The 20911-nt window shown below is 39.2% G+C and overlaps 1 protein-coding gene across 2 annotated transcripts in view; it reads right to left on the reverse strand.

Moving 5' to 3' along the window:
* Positions 1-3069: 3069 nt before the first annotated feature.
* The window catches only part of Vwde (von Willebrand factor D and EGF domains), a 62866-nt gene continuing 45024 nt past the window's right edge, over positions 3070-20911 (reverse strand). The window contains exons 19-30 of one of the 2 annotated variants that reach the window (XM_060373841.1): positions 19959-20096; positions 16656-17219; positions 14798-14893; positions 14619-14714; positions 13524-13619; positions 12330-12425; positions 11085-11180; positions 9501-9596; positions 9316-9411; positions 7744-7839; positions 4941-5044; positions 3070-3697 (exon numbers count right to left, since the gene is read on the reverse strand). In XM_060373841.1, coding sequence (XP_060229824.1) covers positions 3683-3697; positions 4941-5044; positions 7744-7839; positions 9316-9411; positions 9501-9596; positions 11085-11180; positions 12330-12425; positions 13524-13619; positions 14619-14714; positions 14798-14893; positions 16656-17219; positions 19959-20096 — 1589 coding nt within the window. In that variant the 3' untranslated portion in view covers positions 3070-3682. The remainder of the gene's footprint in view (positions 3698-4940; positions 5045-7743; positions 7840-9315; positions 9412-9500; positions 9597-11084; positions 11181-12329; positions 12426-13523; positions 13620-14618; positions 14715-14797; positions 14894-16655; positions 17220-19958; positions 20097-20911) is intronic. The other variant, XM_060373842.1, reaches the window with a different exon arrangement.

Raw genomic sequence — 20911 nt, forward strand, 5'->3', positions numbered from 1 at the left:
CCCCAGGGACCCAACCTTGGTACATGGAATATGAGGTAACCCGAGAAACTGCTTTTAGCAGTCATCAGAGCTGATGTCTGGGAAAGAACCTGAGGTTGAATAACATGGAGGCAAGCCAGTGAAGGAAAAGCAGGAGCTTGAGTTGCGCCCCCACAAGAACAAAGCAAACGAGACAGCTACAACAGCGTTGGACCACACGAGGCAAGAGATAGCTCACTGATGCTTTGGGGAGGATAATTCAACTTGATACCTATAGTAACTTAAGTTGGAGACTAGCGGCTGGAGATTTGATTCATGAAGGCCTTTCCTGGGAGGCATTAGGCCGTGGTTTGATCTCTAGCACTGATTTAAAAATGGCTATACTTATATTATTCCTTAAACTCATACTGTCTCAAATCAGACTTCCCAGATAGTCACATGCACAGTTTAGCCTTGGGAACTGCACTTACTTTTGACAAAAATGAAGTGACTAAAGCTAGGTACATGTCTTTCATACCAGCACGCAGGAAGCTGAGGCAGGAGGCTCACCTTGAGTTCAAGGCCAGCTTATAGGCTACATTTCAAAGACATTGTCTCAAAAGTAAATGAGTAAACCACAGTGCAGAGAAGGGGCACATCCAGACAAATACTCTGCCTTATGGAGGTTCTTTTCAGGACGTCATGTATGTGGATTGATTATATTCGTATTTCCCAACGGCACAGGAAAATATACTCTCGATACCTGGAACACTCTCTGTTTTAATTGATCGACATTTCCAAGTTCACAGACTAAAGGGAGAAATGCACTCGGTCTAGCCGAATCATACTCAAGACAATGTATAGCTCTGATGAGTTAAATGTATCATTGCATCTTTACATGGATGCAATATCCCTTCCAAGCACAGTGGGCACGGGGTCCTGCCAAGGCAAGTGCCTACAATTACCAGGCAATCACCAATTGTAATGGAGATGTCTAGGCTGATAAATTACGTTCTTATTAAAAAATGTCGTGTTTGCATTAAATGCTTCCTATGCTTTTATCAAAGCGGTTGCCTTGCTCCTAAGGCATGTAATATGAACTGAGGCTCTACCGCCATCTGCAGGTCAAATCTGCTAACTTCACTTCTCTGGGCTACAACAGAGGTTCAATCTGTTTGAAGAACGACAGACATGACTCTCTCCTGCTGGAATGTCACATGGTTTCCTCTTCTTTCTTTCTATCCTCTTGAAATATGCTCGGTAGGTGTTTAAAGAGTATTGCGCGGGGGGGTGGGGGGGCTAGCTTAAGCTGTGACGCCCTTCCCACAAAAACAGCACAACACAATACTGAAACCTACCCCAGTCTTGTAGCCGAACCCTTTCTATTTAGCAGAGAGTTGCAGCGACTGCGGTGTGCAACGCTTTAAAAGGCCACGGAAGATGGAAGAATTGAGTTTCAGTGTGGTCTAATGTACTCCTCTTTATATGAAACATGGCCATAATGCATACTTTTGTTTATTGGTGGTGCTGGGGATTAGAACCACAGCCAGCTGAATATTAAGTATGTCCACCCCCTCCGAGCCCCAAGCACATGACGGCAAATGGGCTTAAGGCCCACTAAAGCCCACAGGTCTAGCTTGCAGTTCTACTTTGCTAATTGCAACATACAGAGACTGGCGGCTCTGTATGCACTCACCTCTCCAGTTTGCCTCTTTACCAGCCCTCCTTAGCTTTTGCCATCTAGCCACGAAGAATTGACTTACAATTTGTGCTCACAAATTTTATCTTGTTTAACTCACACGTTACTGACTTGGTGGTTTTTTTGTCTTGTTTTGTTTTGTTTTTAAAGAGCACATGCTTAAACTTGCCAACAAACTGCACTTGCCAAATTTAGTAATCGCTGAAAAGTATAAACCGAATGTCAACATCTACCTGTCTCTGATGCCCCAGCCTGTTTAACTGATATACTTTAGTAGTGATATTATTAATAACGAGAGTAAGATCCGTATGTCAAGCTCTCTTTTTCTTTCTGAGTGCTGAGGACTGAACCCACAGCTTGATGAATGACAGACCAGTGCTTTCCACTGAGCTATGTACTCTAGCACCGCGTTTCACCTTTGTTCACACACTGTAAGTATTTACAATAACCTCATCTTGACTTTAAACTGACCCAGTGAAATGCATTATTTTGCAAATGAACGGATTTGAGAGTGTTGGAAGGTGAAGTCTTCTGCACAAGTCCACATGCTCGGGAGGGGGTGGAGCCAGGATTTGAGCCTGAACCGCAATGGTGGTGTGCCTGTCACAGGCCTCGGCTGCTTGTGGCTCTCCTGTTCTCAGCTCTGTACCTGTACCGTGCTCATAGTGCTACCTCTCCAGGTGTGAAAACGTGTTCTGCATCTACCCCCGTGTACTCTCCCGAACTCCCAGCATTCCTCCCACCACAGCCCCGTACAACTTTATTATTATGGTTGTTGTTGTTTTAAATAGCCCAGTCTAGTTAGGATTGCCCATGTGAGCTTGTGTCTGGAAGCATACGCTGGAGCATGAGAAGTCTACCAGTGTTCACACCCTTAGAAAGGAGTGGTTCCCTAGCAACTATCTACTGTCAATAGCTAGTCAAGGGCGGGGCCGGGGAGCCAGTTTTGGCTGAGTTGTTCTTGTGGAGCTCTGTACAGTAACTCCAGTGGCTGTGAATTTACGACTGTGATACCAATATCATGTCCAGAAGTCAGCATTTCAAAACAGTCCTCCCATCTACAGCTTCTGTGTTCTTTCTACAGCCTCTTCCTTGGTATTCCCCGAACCAAGCTATTGTTCCCCCCAACGCTGATACCTAAACCTAGGTGCTGCAACAGTTCAAAGACTCACAGCAGCTTTGTGATGCATGCTGCATAGTAACCCACTGTGTCTGAGAATTGGTGCTAGACTTTGAAGATTCTCAAGGACTGCAGCAGCAACAATGAAGCTTCTAGAGCAGTGATTTTTCAACCTTCCTAATGCTGCAACCCTTTAATTCAGCTCCTCATGTTGTGGTGACCCCCAATCATAAAATTATTTTATTGCTACTTCGTGATTGTAATTTAATGACTGACAACTTTAATAGTTCATAATTTTTAATAAATTGTAATGTAAATATCGAATATGCAGGATATCGGATATGCAACTCTGGCGAAAGCATCATTCAACCACTAAAAGGGTTGTGACCCACAGGTTGAGGATCAGTGTTCTAGGATGTACTGGTTTGGCGCTTTAGGCTGAAACACTCAGGATCAAGCTCTCAGGCCTACAGCAGCTGCTTTCCCAGCCTCTAGCTCTTCATCTTCACGTCCAATCCTTATAAAAGCCCTGACAATATCTAATTGTGCACTAAGCATTGTGTGTCTGCAAGACATCAAGTGCCGTGTCATTTTGACTGACCTCTGATACAGACATAGTCACAGCTGGAACTGAGAAAGCCACAAGTTTGTAAATATGGTGTTAGCAGAAACATCAACTTAATATGTAAATATCAAACCACACTTCAAAGTAAAATTCAAATTACTTGGAGTTCTTGCTTTGCTTTTCTCTAATACTGACAGCTTAGATCATTCCATATTTTACTAGTTTCTTTGGTCTTTATAATATTTTAAAGCAATGTTCAAATAAACTTCCAAAGTTATCTTCAACTCTTTCTGAATGAAGTCTCATTTCTAATGATAGAGGCTTGTAAATAGTACGCTTCTCAATGATGTTTCACCTGCGATAGAAAGAGAAAGTCAAGTTCCAATAAGCAGTAGAAACCTATGTACCACCTATGCAATGGATAACTGTGCTTTCTCAGTTTCACACCATGACTATCATGTCCCTGCTATTTTCAGGATGGGGCCATGCCTTCCCAGGGTGAAAAACTGTGTCAGGAGAAAAACATACAGAAAGTGTGTTTTTGCCCACCAGAGACTGATCCTGTTTCAAGCTTCAAGAAGAAAAAATTCTAACGTTTTAAGTGTCATAATGTTTCAGTGTATTTAGCTCTTCATAACCTCTGGGATATTTATTTTGACACAGTGTCTTAATCACCATCCAGCTAAAGATGAACTTGAACCCCAGGTCCTCCTACCCACACATCTCCAGTGTTGACCCCTCAGGCCTTTTGAAGGACTAAGTAGTATGTGATGGCTTTTACATTAAAACTCACAGAAGAAGACATTCTCTGCAGGGCCTGCTGCATGTAAACGGATATGTGTACTTGTGTGTCATCATCACACATCTCCAGTATGCATAGAAATAGGAACCGAACAACATCTGGCTAGTCTGGAATTTGAGTAGCAACTGAGCAGGTATAGAGCAAATTATTTGTTTTTATACAGATGCTTTGAAATAAGCGCATTACAGCAGCTGCTTTATAGGTCACTGAGAAGCCTTGTCTCATACAACAAGAAACCCCGCTCTTCCCTTGGTTCTTTGGTTTCTGAAATACAAAGAGTCCCTAATTCCAGTGATAGGCATATTTATTTTTACTAGAAATGGATTTTAATAGGCTTCAGATAAAGAAAGAATTTTTTTTTTTCAGGGAAAATTACGAGAGCAGACTTGATTTTTATGGCACATGGCCATTAAAAATATAAAGGGCTTGACTTTAACCACTGAGGTAGTGACTCATTATTTTAAAGTGGTGGGGATTTTGAGAGATGTGAGGCTAGCATCTGACCAGCTACTCAAATTCCAGACTAGCATAAATTGTGTCCTTTGTCCTACTGTGGAGAGCTGCCCTCTGCTGTCTTGGAATCCTGCATCCCACTGCACAGTGCGGCTTATACCTTGAACTTCGTTAGGTTCACGTAAGACATTTGTATGAGTGTGAAATGACATTAGGTTTTGGTTTTGGAGACAGATGTTGCATTCATGATGCTCTATTTTGGAAATAAAATATTAAGAACAGTCAGTTACCGACTAGAAGACACACATAGAAGCCCATACCAATTATCTGTGCTTTCAGGTACCTGTATCCTCTTTTCACATTTGACTCCAGAGTATCCAGCGCGGCAAGAACAGACACCAGGAGACACGCATCTTCCTCCATAAAGGCACTTCTGAGCACAGATAGCTACAACATGCAAATTATTATAGTCATCACATCTTGGGACAGGATCCCGTAACTTCCTGCTTTCGAACAGAATCCTGTAACTCCCTGCATTCCACTGGTCTGAACGTATTTTGTGATTGAAGCCTTTACTGTGAGTCTCAGTGGCCATTACTTCACATGATACATACATGGATTGAAACATCACACAGAGATAGGTACAGTTTCTGTGCCCCTCAAAAATAAATGAAGCAAATTATAACTGACCGCAGGAAAGAAGTGCAAATGTTACCAAATGTGTGGCTTAATTATTTTGTTAGTTACATTTGAATAGAAAATAAATGGGTTATATTAAGAATCTCACAGTGATCTGTCTACCGGAAGAGCTAATCCATGTGCTCTCTTGACTCCAGAAGCCATACTCCCAACTCAAGTACTTTATTGGATCAAACTAAAATTGTATTAGTTATGTTTTTAAGTTATTTGAATTTTAACTTTTTTTTTTTTTTTTGTTGTTGTTGTTGTTCATACTAAATCTAGAGCCCCAACAAGACCCATTGTTTATTTAGGTCATGGCCCTCAACAAAAGTACTACTTCTTTTTTTTTTTTTACACTTTCTTTTTTTTCTTTATTAATTACACCTTATTTACTTTGTATCCCCCCTACTTGGTTCTCTCCCTCCTCCCGTCCCAATCCCTCCTTTCCTCCACCCTCTGCATGTATGCCCTTCCCCAAGTCCAGTGATAGGGGAGGACTTCTTTTCCTTCCTTCTGATCCTAGTCAATTAGGTCTCATCAGGAGTGGCTGTGTTGTCTTCTTCTGTGGCTTGGTAATGCTGCTTCTCCCTCAGCAGGAGGTAATTAAAGAGCAGGCCAATCAGTTCAAGAAACAATTTGGTACTGGCATATATATAAAGCAATTTGTATCCTACTTTGGAGAGTAGCTAGAAACTCTCTGACTTCTTTCCTTCCTTTCTGCTTTTTTTCTGGAGACAGAATCTCACTCCGAGCCTTTGTTAGCTATGTACTTCCTATATAGCTTAAATTGCTCAAACTCATTGCAACTTTTTAAGTGCTTAGATTACAGATGTGCACCACCAGGCCCAGCTTAGTCAGCTACTTTTCAAACATGATTTCACTGTCCACACTAGAAATATCTTTATGGAAATCTATCCCAAGGTAATTCTAAAAATATCTATATGTATTCAATACCTATCTGTGCATTATCATCTATAAAAATGCTTGTAATAAAAAAATCATTTGTAAGTAACAAAAGTTGTTACCATAAGGGGAAAGGTCATTGCATGAAATATAATGGCAGTATAGAATTTAATATAATACTTAAAATAATGTTTTAAGGGTAAGCAAAAGGTTTTTAAATAATACTGGGTAAAAATAAGCATAATACAAAATTTATATATGTAGTTATCTTTCAAGGGAGTTACACTGTTACAGTATGCACTTTTGAAAGTTTATGTAATTCAAGAGTTGACAAGCTGTTTTCAGGAAGGCTGCTGATGCGGTTGGGTGGGAATGTCACACCCAAGGGTTTCACACTAAGAAAGTTCCATTACCTGGTTATCAAATATTTGAATGGGCATTACCACATTTTCCCAGAAGATGGCAGTAACATTTATGTTCAGTTAGCATTGTCAACACACTAGACAGTTTCCGGACCATTGGAAAGAAAGCATCTTTGAGGAGGAGGGTTTGTTTTTCGATTCACACAAAAGTCCCGCAGTGTGCAGAAACCGAATTCCGAGCTTTGAGGGGCTTAGAGAATACCAGTGTACAGCTACGGGAGCAACTTCCACATTCGTGGAGGTTCATGAAGAGCAGAGAGGGGACAGGAGAGGGCAGTGGAAGTGCATACGATCAGAAGATGTGATACGAGTGTTTAAAAAGGTCATAACTGAAACCCATTATTTGTATGATTGATATGATATTTTAAAACTTTAAAAGGAAATAAGAAAAATGAGAAGCTATGAAATAAACCCATTTTCTTCAAATGGTACAAAATAGGGTGTGGGGCATTCAGGGGATGGGGAAGACAATGAGGGAAAGAGGATCATTAAGACACACTGTTGGGAAATGCCATAATGATTTTTAATACCCTGCATGTTAATTTTAAAAATAAGTGTTTTTTAAATGCAAAAAATAGGCCACCATTTATTTTTACTTCTAAATTTTTAGTTATATTTCTTTTAATTTTGTATGTGTGACAGGCAGCTTTAAATGTTGATTTGACCTGGGAAGAAAGTCGAAAGGAAGGTTTGCCTAGATCAGAGTGGCCTGTGGACCTTTCTATGGGGCATTATCTGAATTATGTCTTCACTGATGTGGTTATCTCTTAACCAGCCTGACCTAGGGCCCTAGAGTGCACAGGAGTGAAGAAAGCTCTCCAGACACTGCAGTATAGACATCTCTCTTCTCTTCACTCTGGGTGTGATGTGACCTGGTACTGTGACTTGCCTGCAGAGATACAATGTAACCTGTAATTGTAAGACAAAATAAATCATTTCTTTTTAAAGCTGCTACAATAAAATTAGAATCCTATGTTTGTGGTAGTGTAGAGATCTCACCAGGCTTGGTGAGAAGCACCTTTACCACAGAGGGATCAGAAATCTAAAATCTTGCCTCTGCTGTGGCTTTCCTCATAAGCTACAGATTAATTATTCCAATAGGTTCAAACTCAGAACGTGAAGTAGAGAAAGGCTCCTTACGGTTCTCACACTGCAGCCCTTCCCAGGTGGAAGGGCAATGGCACATGCTGGGAGCTATGCATTCACCACCATTTTTGCATTTCTGAAGGCAGATTGCTGCAGAAACAAAGGCAAACAAGTTACAAATTTAAACTACTATTCAAATTTTAACATAAACCACAAAAATCCCCAATTTTTTTTTAAAGAATAATTTACAAGTCAAGAATTAAAAGATTTTTTCCTCAGCCAGGAGTGATAGAACACACCTGTAATCCCACCACTTTGGGGTCAAAAACAGTAGGATCAGTAGTTCAAGACCGGCCTCAGCTACATAGGAAGTTCAAGGCCAGCCTAAATGATATGAGAACCTTTTTCACAAGTAAAATAAAGTAAAAATGAAAGAAACTAAAAAAAAAAAAAAACAAAAAAAAAAACATTTTAGCAAGACTTTTTGTAATATTCTACAGCCTTGAAAAAGTCTCTCCAACATGTCTGCCTAAACAAGAGCTGAACAGGACAAGAACAGACAAGCAGAACGGGGGAAAGACCAAAGGTCTTAACTCTACTGGAGGCAACTAAGAGCAGGACATAGCCTCTTCCAGAGAAGAACACACCAAATAGTTTCCGGTACCAAATGTCAGCCTGAAAATGTGCATAAAATAAACATGATACAGACTGAGTAGGTTATATTTAAAAATATGTCTGTCTGTCTATCTGCACACACACACACACACACCACGCACATACACTCACACACACATTCATGTAAGGATAATCAATGAAAAGAGAGGCCATAAGTGTGAAAGAGAGCAAGGAGGAACATATGGGAGGTTTTGGAGGGAGGGATAGGAAAAAAGAGATGATGCAATTATATTTTAGTCTCAAAAACGGGGGAAAAAAAGAGGAAAAATGTGATTTTGCTGATCTTCAGAGCTCCATGGTGCATTCTACTTCTTCCCAATTGTTGGAGTTTTACATTGATTTCCATTTTAAACAATATTCCATAATTGCTGTTAATTTAAAGCAATTATTTTAGTTTATTTGGAAACAAAGTCTCCTTATTTGGGCCTGGCTGGCCTGGAACTCACTGTGTAGACTAAGTTGGCCTTGAATTCACAGAAATCTGCCTACCTTGGTGCCCAAATTCTGGGATTAAAGGCATGGCCCACACAGGCAGATTAAATAACAAGTTTCTACAAAGAATAAAGGGGACATTTGAGTGAAAGGAGTCATTACCATCTCTGTGGCTAATCTGCTGGAATGGGTAGAATCTCACCCTGGAAAGATCTGACCTGCTGAACTCTGGTGGGGTCAAGAAATCAGTGTGTTTTTTTCAAACTTTCCTCTCAAGCCAACTTCAGATTATAAGTCCAGATCTTTGTTTTACACTAGCCTATGTGGTTGAAAAACTTGAAAAAACTCTACACTGTCTTCAGTAGTTTCACTATTTCAAAATGAAGTCTTCCGGAGAAGGACTCAATGAACAAACATAAAAGCCAACAAGTGAAAACAAAAAGACTCTGCCTTAAATTCTGCGGCACGCCCTCATGACGGTAGGCGTCCACTGTCTGAGAGTCACCTTGCTTGACTTACGTGTGTTGCACTGTTTCCCACTCCAGCCAGAAGCACAGGAGCAAATATTCGGTCCCACGCATTTTCCGCCATTCATGCACAAAGGCTCACAGACGCCTTAAATGCAGGAAATAAAAAAGAAGAAAAGGTGGGTCAAACAAGATTCAGTTTACCTGTCGTATGCAAATATTTTAGTAGTATCTTACTTGTTTGGCATCTCTTTCCAGTGTACCCTCCACGACAGGCGCACACGTTATTTCTCCTGCAGAGGCCACCGTTCTTACAGGGAGGGTGACAGACAGCTAAAAGAACACATGGCAGCAATGTGTGAGCTACATATTCAATTATTATATACGCCACATTGCCTCATGGGCTTCTTATCTATGGGACCATAAGGACGAGGAATGCGCTATGAAAATAAAAGATCACAATTGCAAGCCATCGCAACTGTCCTTTCTAAATAATGAAATGCAGGGCTCAGCCATCGGCCACTAGCAGGGTAACATCACTGAAATGACTTAGCACTGGAATCTCCGTTATTACCCTGCATGCATTGTGAAACTGAACTTACATTTCATCTGCGGACAGCAAATTGTGAAATGATCTGGATAGAACCAAGAAAGTAAATCAAAGCTTTGAGCTCAAAGTTAGAATATATTTCCTCCTATGCAAACGAGAATGACCTTTACCGTCCATTACATTAACTTATAAAATTATCAGGAAACCCTTTAACATAACTTTAATCTAGTCGAGTTGTGATGCAACTTTATATGACTGGTTCCTGTTTTGTTTGCTTGTTTGTTTTTTGTTGTTTTTAATGGGACTTCCGTGTTTGTGAATGAATGTGTGTCTCTCTGCATTTATAATTTCCTTGTGCTTTTGCTTTAGCTCTTTTCCTTCTGTTTCCTTGTTTGTTTTGTCCTGCTCAGGTTTGCTTTTATTTTATTCTAATATAATTATTAGATCTCTGTTTTTTAATGAAAGAGAGAAATGAAGGGTGTAGATTTAGGTGGGAAGGAAGGTGGGGAGAATCATGAATGAGTTAGGGGAGGGAAACTGTCACCAGAATATATTGTATGAAAAACAAACTTTCAATAAAAACTAAATCAAATTATATTACATAAACATGTTAGTTTTAGAAACTTAATTATGAAGATTTTTTTCAAACACTCTAAAACTATATTTGATATAAATATAAGAATAAAGATACAGGAAATATTTTGTGCATTTAATTTACTGGCACTAGTTCTTAGTTCCTCTCAACATGACCATGCTCAGGATCTGAGTAAAAGAAACCTTCATAGTAATTACATGGAGAGGGTATTAGAATATAGCGCAGAAGACTGTTCCCTATGTCTCTGCATCATCTTGTACAGAGGTGTACATAGGTGTTCACAAACTTTTAATGAATCTGAAGTCAGGAGAGGTCACAGCAAAACATTAGACCTTAGACAAAACGTGTCAAAAAATTATTGGACTGAAAGCATTGGAAACACAACCATTCATTCATTTATTCTGAACTTCCCTAGAAGGACATGCATTGCTTTACTTGGCTTGACAAAACTTCACAGACAGTGCCCAGGTTATTAACCCAACGTATGCTCAATAGTGGGCAAATTTGTGTGAGCTCCTTTCATGGCCACAATAACAGAAAACAGAGAGGGGACATAGCCTCTTTCCATCTGACAGTTGACATATGTTTCTGCAAAGCCCACTTTCTCAAATTGTATTTCTAGTATTCTGCTTACCTTTTTTTTTTTTTTTTTTGCTTATGCAGAAGGAATGCTTACCATTCTGGCACTGTGTACCAAAGAAACCATCAGGGCAGAGGCAAGTGTTTGGCTTATAACAGGAACCACCATTGAGACAAACGGGATCACATAGAGCTAATGAACAACAGGAGAAGAAGAGATCACAAAGCGCTGTTACGTTAAAACTGACCATGGCAGAGCTGGACAGAAGGAACCACTATGGTATAGTTTAACTGCAGTCAAAATAGCCTATGTTTTAGACTTTATCAGGTGAGAGGAAGCAATCATAATTGTTTAAAGTATGTTTATTTGGTATATTAATAATGTTAATAATTAAAGCTAAGTCTATAGATTTAAGTGTGACTGAAATTTAGAATGTTTTTGGAAATGATTGTAGGCTAAGTCAACTCAACAGCACTGGCAAAGGAATATGGCCATGCAAACACCTTTATCCCTTTGCAAGTAAAACAGCCTCAGTTCACAAAAGTCTTTCCATGCTCCAATGGCTGATGCTTCTATTCTCAGCTTAGATTTTATCCTGTCTCCAAGCTGTACTGCAGATACAGTTTTCTTCCAAATTCCACTTGCTGGAATTATTAATGTCTTCACTTATAATATGTGGTTTACTTATATTTCTTCTCAGAAATCAACTTGCTTCACAGTAGTATTTTCTTTTTAAATTGCAACTCTTTTCTCTTTCACTAATGATATGAGATTTGAAATAAGGGCAAGAATCAACTTGATCTTTGTTTCTCTTTGCAACAGTGTCTCCAAATAGCTAGCACATTATAAATGGTAGGTTAGATTTTTTGTTGTTGTTGTTGAGAAAAGTCATTAGATGACAGTAAATTAGATTAAACAAACCAGCTTCAAACATTCCTGCTAAAAAAGTACACATGATACTGATAACTAAATGGATTGATATGATACCTGTGCAGAATTGAACAAAGGTTTTACAAAGTAGGATGTCTACATCCTAGTTAGAAAAGGAGAAAGAAACTTAAATAGAGAAGTTGTAACAAATTCAGGTGTTCTGTGTCCATATCAGGTAAGTGAATGATGGGAACACAAAGTTCTGATTAGGTAACATAAGATGTAAGACAGCGTAAGGTTCAAGATAACAGAAGAAAGTAAAGACAAAAGGTAGGAATTTAAAAACTGTATTCTAACAAAACCACCTCATATCTTTCCTGTCAGCTCAGTTTTTTTCTTAGGTGTGACTCTTTGGGGCATCTGAAGTTTCTTTTTGTGGATACCTTTATTGTACACAGTTCTGATCTTTACCTGCACTACAGGTGGGTCCATACCAGCCGGACTTGCACTGGCAAATATCTGGTGCAACACATTCGCCTCCATTTTCACAGTGCCTGTTACAGACCACTAGGATCACAGAACAAAGACGACAGGAAGACAGATTTAACTCATGACTTTCGTATACTTCTAGTATTAAATTTGATCACAGAGAAAGACCAGGATGATTCATCCTCTGGCTTAGATGTACTCCAGATCTTTTTTTTTCTTTTTTAAAAATAATTTTTATATTAATTACAGGTTATTTACTTTGTATCCCAGCTGTAGCCACCTTCCTCATTCCCTCCCAATCCCTCCCTCCCTCCCTCATCTCCTCCCTGCCCCTCTCTAAGTCCACTGATAGGGGAGGACCTCCTCCCCTTCCATCTGACCCTAGTTTATCAGGTCTCATCAGGACTGGCTGCAGTGTCCTCCTCTGTGGCAAAGCAAGATGGCTCCTCCCTCAGGCATGGGGGTGGGGAGGGGAGGTCAAAGAGCCAGCCACTGAGTTCATGTCAGAAACAGTTCCTGTTCCCCTTACTGGGGAACCCACTTGGATGCTGAGCTGCCATGGGCTACGTCTGAGCAGGGGTTCTAGGTTATATCCATGCACCGTCCTTGGTTGGAGAATAAGTGTCAGAAAAGACCACTGTGTCCAGATATATTTGGTCCTTGTGGCACTCCCGTCCTCTCCAGGTCTTACTAACTCCCCCTTCTTTCATATGATTCCCTGCTATCTTATGCTCAGTTATTATCTTGCCGACAGAGATGGAGAAAGTAGAAAATTATTAGCACTGAACAAGAATTAGTTATTTGGGGAAATTGTTAGTAACTGGGAAACATAATCAGAGATAGATTAAATAAAAATGAACTTATAAGGAAATGAATAAGTCTGATTTTCACATATTTATGAGATGTTACAATTCAGGAGAAAACTTCTTTCTTTCTTTCTTTTTTGAGACAGAGTTTCACTACATATAGTTCACACTACTCCTGAACTTGTGACTCTCCTCTCTCAGCCTCCCAATACTCAGATTACAGCCACACCTACCTAAACCTCTTTACCTCAATTCTGGTTTCCTTAGGGCACCAATATTATGTAGGAATGGATTTGTTTACTTAGCATGAAAGCCATCAGCTCACCAAGGAGATGTTTATTATAACAGACTGCAAGAGAGCTTTACTTACGTGTCTCACACCTTGGTCCTATAAAGCCATAAGCACAAGTACAGAGATTGCCAGGCAAGCATGTGCCCCCATGTTGGCAAGGAGGGCTGCAGTGATCTGCAGACACAGATATTATTAAGTCAGGTTTCAACAATCAGTATGCATGCAGGTATAGCGGCAATAAAGCCACACTGTAGGAACAATTTAGGGGAAACTTCCTTTTTACTGTTTTCCCTACTCTTCTGTGATCCGCTACATGAATTCACAGCACCAAAGCACTCAGCAAACAGTGCCATATTTTGGTTTATACATGAAAGCTACAAAACACAATGTAGGTGTGTGAAAGGCTTATAAAAATGTTTTGGTTAACTGGATGAAAGATGGAGACAGAGTTTCTCTGTGTAGCCTTGGCTGTCTTGGACTCACTTTGTAGAGCAGGCTCATCAAGAACTCAAAGAGATCTGCCTGCTTCTGCCTCCCTGAATGCCGGGATTACAGACAAGCACTACTGTGCCCGGCTGCAGATGTACTTTTGAGATCACCTTTTACATTTTTTTTCAACCTCATACCCTTGAGCTTTGCATTTAACACAAAAGTAATTTAAATAATTATCTTCTCCCAAATACCTATATCTTAAAAAAACAAAGAATTTCAAAAACAGTTACTGTTTGGGGCTATGATTTCTGAAGTTTGAGTGTTTAAAATTCCAAAGTTAGGGGCAGGAGAGATGGCCGGAGAGACGGTCAAGAGCCGCTGGCTGCTTTCCGGATAACCAGGACCCAGATCTTGCAGTATATCCTCAGCAGCTTACAATCCTCTGTAAATCTAGTAGAAGGACTATGACACTCTATTCTGGCCTCCACAGGCATTATAAGCATGTGGTGCCCAAACATACATCCAGGAAAAATACCTATACAGCTAATTTCTTTTTAAATTAAAAACAAAATCCCTCTAAGAAAAATTATTATGAATATTTTTAAAACTGTGAGCTTTTACCCCAGCACTGATGAGCACTCAGTCGCACCAACACGGCAAGACAATTATGTCTTACAAATATTTTCAAGGCAATAACACTGTCTTTAGTTCCATATTTGAGATGAGAATTGGAATTTTCACCTTCATCACAGGTTGCTCCACCATGCCCCAGAGGACATTCACAGATGTTAGGCTTAATGCATTTTCCGTGTTTTTTGCAAACAGGTTGGCAGATGGCTACATAAAAATAAAGCCCATGGCTTAGAAATATTGATTATCAAATGAAATTTATTATATAAACTAATGAATCATGTACCTACCAGTTTGGCAGTTGGAACCAGTGTAACCAGGTTTACATTTGCATATGTTTGGGGCAACACATTCCCTATTTCTTCCACATGAGTGTCTACAAAATGCTGCAAAAATCAAGGAAGAGAGCCTTAATTGTAGCTACATTATATATAAACATGTATATATGTATATATATATAATGTATGCACACACACACATATATACACATGTATTGCAGATCTAAAGTTTTCTTTTTGTTTGTTTGGGTTTTAGTGGTAGTGGTGGTGGTGGTAGCCTTTTTTGAGACAGTGTTTCTCTGTGTAGCCATGGCTGTCCTGGAACTTGCTCTGTAGACAATGCTGGCCTCAAACCTACAGAGATCCACCTGAGTCCCAAGTGCTGGGATTAAAGACGTATGCCACTGCCCAACCAAAACTTACGTATTTATTTATTTATCTCTCTATTTATTTATTTGCTTATTAAATTTTACGTATTTCATTTTGTGAGTGCTTGGCTACACGCAGTGCCCACAGAGGCCAGCAGAAAACGCTGAATCTCCTGGAACTGGAATTAGAGATATCTGTGAGTCATCATGTTGGCAGCTGAGCCATCTCTCCACCCCCTTTTCTGAAGTTTCCTGGTGTGAACATTTTAATGAACTACAGCTACTGCATTTACTCATAATTCTTTTCTTTGTACTGGTTTCCTGATTAGAGTGATGGAGAAAAATAATTACTAGACAAAGAAAGAAGTACATTTTGTGTCAGTTATTCCAATAGCCCTAGCTCACAGAGGAGGGAGCGACCAGCCATGCACTCACGTTGTGGTGTGTGACAGCACTTCAGATGCTAGACAGAGAAGTGCTGGTGATCAGACGGTGATGTTCCAAATCCCCAAAAGCAAGGTTCTGGGGAGTCAAAAACTAAAGGGATTAAATTCTCTTGAGCATCTTGAGCCACTCGACATATTCCACTGAGCATCTAATAATTCTCATGTATCCATAATACATGAGTAGCTTTGCTTTTTTGGTTAACCATAAGACATGAAGGTGCTGAGACTTTGTATTCTTGCAGAACAGGAGAGTTTTTACCTTTCTTTCTCTGTCTCTCTCTCTTTCTTTCTTTCTCTCCCTTTCTTTCTTTCTTTCTTTCTTTCTTTCTTTCTTTCTCTCTCTCTCTCTCTCTCTCTTTCTTTCTTTCTTCTTTTAAAGTTTCTCTTTCTCAGCAAAGCAATAACAGAACAATGATAAAACACCTAGGAAACAGTTTCTTCATTTTCAGAGCCAATATTTGTGTTTGTATTAACCAAAAACAGTGGCTATGCAGGGCAAATAGGTAAACAATCCTTGTAAAATTGAAATGACAGAAAAAAAATGTTGGAATGTCAAGTGTGTTGGAGGAACTACAGAAAATCTGAGCTCATGAAAATAAGCAGGTATGCCAGAATTAGAAGTTTGAAGTGTTAAAAAACAACTGTGCACTGAGAAGAACCTCGGACCCAAAACTGTTCAGGTTTGTGTTTACAGGTGTCTCTTTAGCTGCTTGATAACATAACAGATAACCAGACCCACTGAGACCTGCTCTCTCATCTGTACAAATGGAAAACAGCATTCAATATGTGAGGTTGTTATAGATAAATGATGGTTAAACAGAACGTTGCTATAAAACTTAGACTAGAGCAGGTAAAACTGCATTATTAGCACATATTCCGTAATGATACTTTGTAACACTAACAGAATTTTAGAAAGCCATTTCGAAAACCCACTTTTCCCAAAATGTATTAAACTAGACAGAAAGACTAGAAATGATCAGAGGAGGATAGCTTCTTAGTTACTTAAACTTAAGCCAGTTAGTTTTCATTATATGGGTTGAAAAAATTTCACAATACCTCTGCATTTGATACCATCTCCATAATACCCAAAGGGGCAACGTCCACACTTGAAGTGACCACCTGTGGTTGGCACACAGGAAACACCCAGGAAACAAGACGAATCGGTGCAATTTGATCTTTTCGCTGATCCAAGCTTTTCTGGCGATATAGTGATTGCTGTAGTAGCCAATGATATAAGCTCACGCCCAGTAAAATGTTGGAACTGTTTGCTGGTATGAGCATTATTCCCTCCTGTCTTTGTCTGAAGAGCGCTCTGGACAGCTTCTCTTACGTGACCGAAAGAACCGTTACGACTGATCTTTAAGAAACTACCATTGTGCGCAGGAATTTCTAGCTCGTCAACAGTAAAATTTGTACTGAGAACATGATCCACATACTTATAAACTGGACCTTGGTGAGAAACACCTTTCTTTGTATTATCCATTTGAGCTGTAACTGACTTTATTGACAAGGGAGAGGTGCCTCTTGAGGTTAAGAACTCATTGGAAGTTGTTGCCGGACTCTGAGTAAAACTTGGACTCGTTAGTAAATGCTTCTTTGATGATGGTTGAAAACTCAAATCTAAACAACAAAAAGATAAAACACAAACACTCATCAGAATGCTTATCAATGTTATACTCCACCCGTATTTTGATGCTAAGTTATTTATTCCTTTATGTGGGGTTTCTAACAAGTACAACTAAGACTCAGAAAGTAATAAAAAAGCATCATAGTGTTCAAGGACTGTGCAACCTATACAGAAAGTAAGCTAGTTTGAAAGCTATGGAATATTCACTAATACGCTTCCCCAAATTCCCCTTTGCTCATTTTTCTATAACATATACCCGAGGATTCAGGAGATCAGCATGAAAAATAATATATTTCAAGTTGCCTCATATAACTCTTAGGTTATCTTTCTAAAAGTGAAAATAACTGAGGTACAACTTGCTAGTCTTAAGGAAAACAGTTAGGAGGTACTCTGTATTAGACTTGAACCAAAAGTGTGACTTGTTGGGGACATGTTGATGTATTGGCCTAACATGGTTCTTATGTTTTTGGCAGTTTTGCAGTTCTCTTCTTCAACAACACTTTTATCAGACCTCATGACAACCATAGTTTTGTAGTAGAGTCATTTTAAAGCTCTGTTTCAACTGTAAATCAGTACATGGGACATATCAGAGTTAAACTACTGCAAGCCAAACCTCATGAGTTATAATTTAGAAGTGATGAGTCCACTTTGCCTTAATTCTTTGTAAATTAGGTCGATGACACAGTTAAGATGTTCGTTTTCCCACAAATCCTCAGATAGAGAATGAATTGGGTACCTGAAAATTCATCTGTAAAGTGGTGAATTCTAAACTTGGCAGTGTTTGGAGAGACTGCCTTTGTAAAAGGAATTCTGGTTACATGAGGTGAGAAAAGTGGATCTCTGATCTAAGCCCAGGAGGAGGTACCAGGAAACACACACAGAAGAAAGACCTAGTGAAGACACTGCTGTCTAACAGCAAAGAAGACAGTTTCCCTGAAGCCAGCCAAACTACACTCTTGCTCTTGAACTTCCCCAGTCCAGAAGAAAATGTATTTCCAGTGACTGAGTCATTCCATCCTTTGGATTCTGTTGTGGCCTTCTAAGTGGACTATAGATCTTATTCGTGCAATCAAGTTAATTTGGTCCACCAGCGTTTTCTTGCAAAATATTTTTCACACAATTGATTCAGATTTGATTCTTTCCCCTACCAGTTATCAATAATCTCAACAAAGATCACTGTGCATTATGTCATTGTACGTTCTTCAACGTGTTTGCCTATATAAAAATAAATAGCTACTGACAACTGGGAGTTATTTTATGGAAACAAGACTCTTCATTAACAAACACAAAAGGCATACAATCTTCAGAACATTTTATTTAGTCACTCATGGGCAATATGATTTTGTTCAAATTTACTTTCTTCATAAATTTAATTGAGAAACTCAGTGGCCCTCTTCTTTTGGAAAAAAATAAAGGCTATAAGTCATAGAGAGTAAAGTATGTTAGAAACCACAACTAAGATCAAATGCTGAGAGCTGAAGGGCAGTCTCCTTATGCTAGCATAAATGCTAATACTCACCAACAAGACTCAGTGAAGACTGCTTCGCCTATTGGGCTAACTAGCTTTATGTTAACTTGACACAAGCTAGGATCAAGTTGGAGAGGAGAGAACCTCAGTTGAGAAAAAGCTTCCATAAGATCAGGCTATAGGCTAGCCTGTAAAACATTTAAAAAAAATAGTGAATAATGCAAGGGGGCACAGCCCTTCGTAGGTGGTGCCATCCCTGGGCTGGTGGCCCTGGGTTCTATAAGAACGCAGGTTGTGTAAGCCATGAGGAGCAAGCCAGTAAGCAGAACCCCTCCATAACTCTGTGTCAGCTTCTGCACCAAGGTTCCTGCCCTGTTTGGGTTCCTACCCTGAGTTCCTTCTATGATTAACAGGGATGTGGAAGTATAAACCAAATAAACCCTTTCCTCTCTAAGTTTCTATGGTCATGGAGTTTTATCACAGTAAACTAAGACACCTGTTTTTCTGTAATATAAGCCTGACGATTGTAGAGATTGTCAAAGAAAAGAACATATTTTGTGGGGTTTTGTCAAAGAACATATTTTTGTGGTGCTTCATACAACCCTTACCTTTCTACAAAATAAAAATTCCCTGGAGATAATTATTTTAGTCTCATGGAAAACAAATGGGAAGATGGACAGGTTTTCTCACTTGCCTCGACATATAGGCCCACCATGATATAAAGATTGGGTGGTCAATATCCCATCAAAAGAGGGTCGTTATCCACTTACTTGGAATACATATATAGTTCTCTAATGCTATCTCACTTTTAAAATATTGATGGCCCTCAGTCTCTCGTGTGCCCCTTTCTCTAAAATCTCTTTCTCCTTGGATAATAACCATAAGAGTTCATCTCTAACTTAGCCCTTTATCTTGACCTTCAAATAGTCTTCTCATTCTTTCTCTCTCCATGCCTCTATTACGGTCTTCCATTATCCTTCCTGGCATGTGTAGTATCCTGATGCCCTGTGTGGTACTCTTGTGTGCCACTCAGGTACCTCTATAAAAATATGCAGAAGTATTCAAAAATATACATTTTTAGCACCATGGGGCTACTAATCACATTTCTTGCTACCCCATGCTAATCTATTAAGTGGGAGGGCACATGTGATACACTGCTGTATGCTATGCATCTAAATCTACATGTAAGACATGAGTAAAAGAAAATGCAGTTGAGTGACTTGAATTAGAAACATGCAGCACAAAACACAGCAGTAGATTTTACCATGACATGTTTTTCCATCACCATGAAATCCTTTTGGACATGGAGCACAATGATAGGAGCCAAACATATTGAGGCACTCCACACCTGGGAAACAAGGCCATGACTCACACTCATCAACATCTCTCTCACAGTTCTTGCCTATAGAAAACATAGAACAATAGTTCAAATTATTTAATTTGAAATGCATTAAATGCCTAAAATCCCATTGTTTGGTTCCTTATACTCTTGTTTTATACTGTTGAATATTTAGAATGAACTTAGTACATAGACCAGGTTGGCCTGGAACTAGCTGTGTAGCTCGGGTTAAACTAAAATGTGTGATACTCCTGCCTCCAAGTTCTGGGATTGCAAGCATATTCTTCTGCTCTTTATTTAACAATACAAACTTCAAGTAAGGAAATATAATTACTATTTATTTTAAAACTACTATAAAATGAAATATAAAATCATTTAGACTTCTTTTAATAGTAAGCTCAAGTCTTCACACACATAAATTTGCTTTGTTCTATATATGAATAATCTCATCACTATGGAGGGTGAGGTAGGAGGACCTTGAGTTGGTCAGCATAAGTAACATAACCAGATCTGTCTCAAGAAACAGTCTATTAATATTTGAGGTAAGAATTACAGTATAGCTGGAGAGATGGCTCAGAGGTTAGAAGCACTGGCTGTTCTTCCAGAGGTCCTGAGTTCAATTCCCAGCAACCACATGGTGGCTCACAACCACCAGGTAATGGAATATGGTGCCCTTTTCTGGCATGCGGGCTCACATGCAGGGAGAACACTGTACACAGAGTAAATAAATAAATATCTAAAAAAAATTTAAAAAAAAGAAAAAAAAAGAATTACAGTATATAATATAATTATATATAACACAGTTATAAAATTTGTCACTTGCTTACACTAAGGATGACTTGTTCAGTCAAATCACTGAACCCTGAACTTTTTTATCT

This window comes from Meriones unguiculatus, chromosome 21 (genome assembly GCF_030254825.1).
Source record: "Meriones unguiculatus strain TT.TT164.6M chromosome 21, Bangor_MerUng_6.1, whole genome shotgun sequence".
Taxonomy (NCBI): Eukaryota; Metazoa; Chordata; class Mammalia; order Rodentia; family Muridae; genus Meriones; species Meriones unguiculatus.